The sequence below is a fragment of the Telopea speciosissima genome, unplaced genomic scaffold, assembly GCF_018873765.1.
Source record: "Telopea speciosissima isolate NSW1024214 ecotype Mountain lineage unplaced genomic scaffold, Tspe_v1 Tspe_v1.0914, whole genome shotgun sequence".
In the NCBI taxonomy this organism is placed as follows: Eukaryota; Viridiplantae; Streptophyta; class Magnoliopsida; order Proteales; family Proteaceae; genus Telopea; species Telopea speciosissima.
Genome location: NW_025318250.1, coordinates 1 through 3586, shown reverse-complemented (window position 1 = coordinate 3586; position 3586 = coordinate 1). Strand labels below are relative to the sequence as shown.

Genomic DNA, 3586 nt, shown 5'->3' with positions numbered 1-3586 from the left:
TAAATGGGAGAAGGAACCAACACTATGGATTCCTCTCTCTAAAATACTGTAGGTCTTAGTTTGGTGTGTGTTGCTTTATGTTTAATAAAGTTCCTTTCTACTGCTTCACTACAATTTTTTTAAAAAAGGTAGCACTGCAGATTAAGGGAAGATTGATTCCTAGTTTGTGATCCAAAATATAAACATCATTTTCGTTTTTCCTTTCCACTCCCATGCAGTAGATGCATTTAGAGAACTAGTGTATGTACATTTTTAAGTCAGACATACATGTTTTACATCATCTGTAACACCCGAATAAAGTGTACTATTCTGTGCATTGAGACCCACATACTTGGAGCTAGGTCTCATCTTCTCAATGTGTAGGTTATAGGTTCATTGCCAACTTACAACTAAATATAAATGAAAAAGAAAAATTAGATATTATGTAGGCCTAATGGACTAGAGAGTGGCTTCATCGCTTCAAACCCCTGGACAGTTGAAATCTGCACCCTCAACAACATTGTAATACAAGGAGGATGACTTCCCATCAAATTTTGAGACCACTTGATGAGCAGATAATCCACAATAACACTTCCCCAGTCGTGCAATGCAGATGTCAATGATTTTCTTGAACATGTTGTCTTCTCGGATGACTGGTTGTTCCAGAAATTCCATGAGAGGCATCCACTGAAAGATCACACAAGAACACTTATCAGAAGTCTTATTACAGTGTCCTACAGAAGCAATTAGCCATGCCTGGTTTAACAGATTCAGAAAGAAAGTAAATAGTTCATGGTTCAAAGTTGACAGTTCAAACTCTATCAGGGAAAAAAAATTGAATGTTCAAACACCAGGGATTAATGTTGAGGTAGGTCACACGACTTAAAACAGACTGTAGGTGTCAGGACCCATTGCACTTAAACCAACCAAATACTTTAATAAGTTTCTGTTATTGAGTCATCTCTGACATAATTTTATTTTCACATGGGGAGAGAATTAATTTCTCTTGGTCATGGGATTGATGATATACCTTGAACGGAATACTAATTTATACTGGTGGTATTTGGTAGTAGATGAATGCTGTAACGGATAGCAAGGGACACTGAAAGTTCCAAACTGCTTCTCTCTAGATCTGGTCAAGATATTTACCTTGGCAGCTTGAATTTCAAGATCATCTACTTTAATCTCAGTTGATAACGGTCTTAGCATGCATATGAAGAACAGATCTGACTTTTTGAAAGCCACATCGTGAGCATGTCTGAAATTGAACAGATAGAGATCATGTTAAGATGTTTATAGTTCAAAAAAAAAATATATATATATATATATATATATAAAATAAAGTAAGCACTTAAGCATTTATCTGTTACAATTTAAAATGTTACGCATATAAGTTGAAATAAAAGGAAGATACAAATTTTCAGAGAGCCATTTGTTGAAATAGGCTGCTTACTGCTTACCCGATTGGGGTAAGCAGTCCTAGTTCCACTAGGATTGGTCCTACCTGTCCTAGCTTACTAGGATTAGTCCTAGTCGAGTTAGGGTGGTTAGTCCCACTTTATTTATGTTTCTTTTTCTTTATTTTTTATTCCTTTTATTGTTTTTCCCCAGCCGAGTCCTAGTTTGGGATTCCTAGTTGTATTAGGAATTCCTAGTAGGACTAGGACTGAGTTAAGTTTCTATTTTCAGTTGTAATTCTGTTCTTTATATAAACAGGGCCTGAATGATCGAATTATTCATTCAAGCATTCTCTACATCTCTCTTTTAACATGGTATCAAAGCTAGTCTCTCAGATCTAGCCTGGTTCCTAGCCCCCCACCCTCCTTCCATTATCACTCGATCTCCATCTTCCCCCCCCCCCCCACTCAACTCTCTTCACTTTTTCTGGTTTTTTCTCCACTTAGGGCAGATCTAATGAGGTGATTTGTAGATGCTGCCCTAATTTTTCACCTCAACAATTGATGATTTAAGAAGTTCTTTGATCGATAGCTGCTGCCCACACTTCTGCAAATTTTTTTTTGGAGTTCTCCCTTATTGAAGATCAGATTCTCTTACAATTACAGGCTGGTTTTCTTGGGATCCAACACTGCAGGTTTTTCTGGACAGCTGCTGTCTCTGTTTCTCTTCCTACCATTGAGGCATATATCCATATCACTCTCCAGGTTTTTTTTGAACAAATATTCAAGACCTGCTGCTTCTCGATCTGGTTTATTTCTCCTCTCTGCGTGGGCAGTTTTGTTGCACAGATCTGCATCAACTTTGAAGACAGATTCTGCAATTTTTTTACGACTTGAAGACCCCTGAATCTCAATCGACTTCTCTTCTAGGGTTTCCTCAAAACCCTACCTATCGATTTTTTATTTAGGGCTGGTTCTTGTTGCTACAGAAGGGACTCGTCTTTCAGTTTTTATACTGTTTTGTCTGCAATATGGGGGACTCAGATGTAACCACGACCAACTCTGGAGTTGATTCTCAGCCGCGGACAGAATTTCTCCCTTATGCAGCAGCTATTAAACTTGAGGGATCAAATTACCTCATCTGGGCCAGATTTATCTCCTTGACTGTGGCTGGTAGGGGACTCACTGGCCATCTTACTGGCACCACCACACAGCCTATTGAAGAAGTACTAAATGGGCTGCTAATGATGCTATGGTGATGTCCTTTATTACGAATTCTATGACCACTGACCTCTCCAGTCAATATCTACTCCTTGACACTGCTACCCAGATCTGGATTGCTGTCAAGGGAACTTATGGCCGTTCAGGTAATGATGCTCAGGTGTATGACATCAGGAAGACACTCCAACATACCACTCAGCAGGAGCTGTTTGTCACTAAATACTATGCTGCCCTCAAGTGTTTATGGCAGCAATTGGATCACTATGCTAGGTTTTCACCTACTACTACTACTGACATCACTGCCTATCATTGCTATGTTGATAAGTTTTGGGTCTATGATTTCCTAGCTGGCCTCAATGATGATTATGATCCTATCCGAGTACAAGTCCTTGGTCGGATTCCTTTCCCCACTTTAGAGGAAACTTTTTCTTATGTTCACAGTGAAGAGACAAGAAGGGCTGCCAAGATGATTACTCCCAAAGTTGAGAGATCAGCATTACTGACTGCTGCCTCCACTCCCGTTACTTCTTTTGACAGTGTTGGTGCTACCACTACTAAAGAGCCTATGAAATGTGAGCATTGTCACAAACCATATCACACGAAGGCTCAGTGTTGGAAATTACATGGAAAGCCTGTTGATTTTGAGGCCAAACGAGGACGTGTTAAGTCTAAAAGCAAAGCCAATCACACTAAAAGTGTAGCCCCAACTCCTACTGCTGACATCGGTTTCTCTTAGGAAGAACTCCAGGCTCTCCGTCGTATGTTGAACTCATCCGCTGCCTCTACTACGTCTGCTGCCAATTCAAGTTCCTTCTTTGCCCGTACAGGTATTTCTTTTGCTGGTCATTGTGCATCGGTAGTATCCACTCCATGGATCATAGACTCCGGTGCTACTGATCACATGATAGGTTCTTCTAGCCTTTTTGATACATATTCTCCTACTTCTGGTAAGGATAAAGTCAAAATTATTGATGGGTCCCTCTCCTCCA

At 39.8% G+C, this 3586-nt stretch overlaps 1 protein-coding gene across 1 annotated transcript; it reads right to left on the bottom strand.

The window, feature by feature from the left end:
• Positions 1-202: 202 nt before the first annotated feature.
• LOC122648378 (nudix hydrolase 8-like) lies at positions 203-1286 on the bottom strand. The gene is made up of 2 exons (XM_043841601.1): positions 1129-1286; positions 203-666 (listed from the first exon to the last, which is right to left on the bottom strand). Exons 1-2 carry the CDS (start codon positions 1186-1188, stop codon positions 460-462), a joined length of 267 nt encoding a protein of 88 aa, XP_043697536.1. The 5' UTR covers positions 1189-1286; the 3' UTR covers positions 203-459.
• Positions 1287-3586: the final 2300 nt, after the last annotated feature.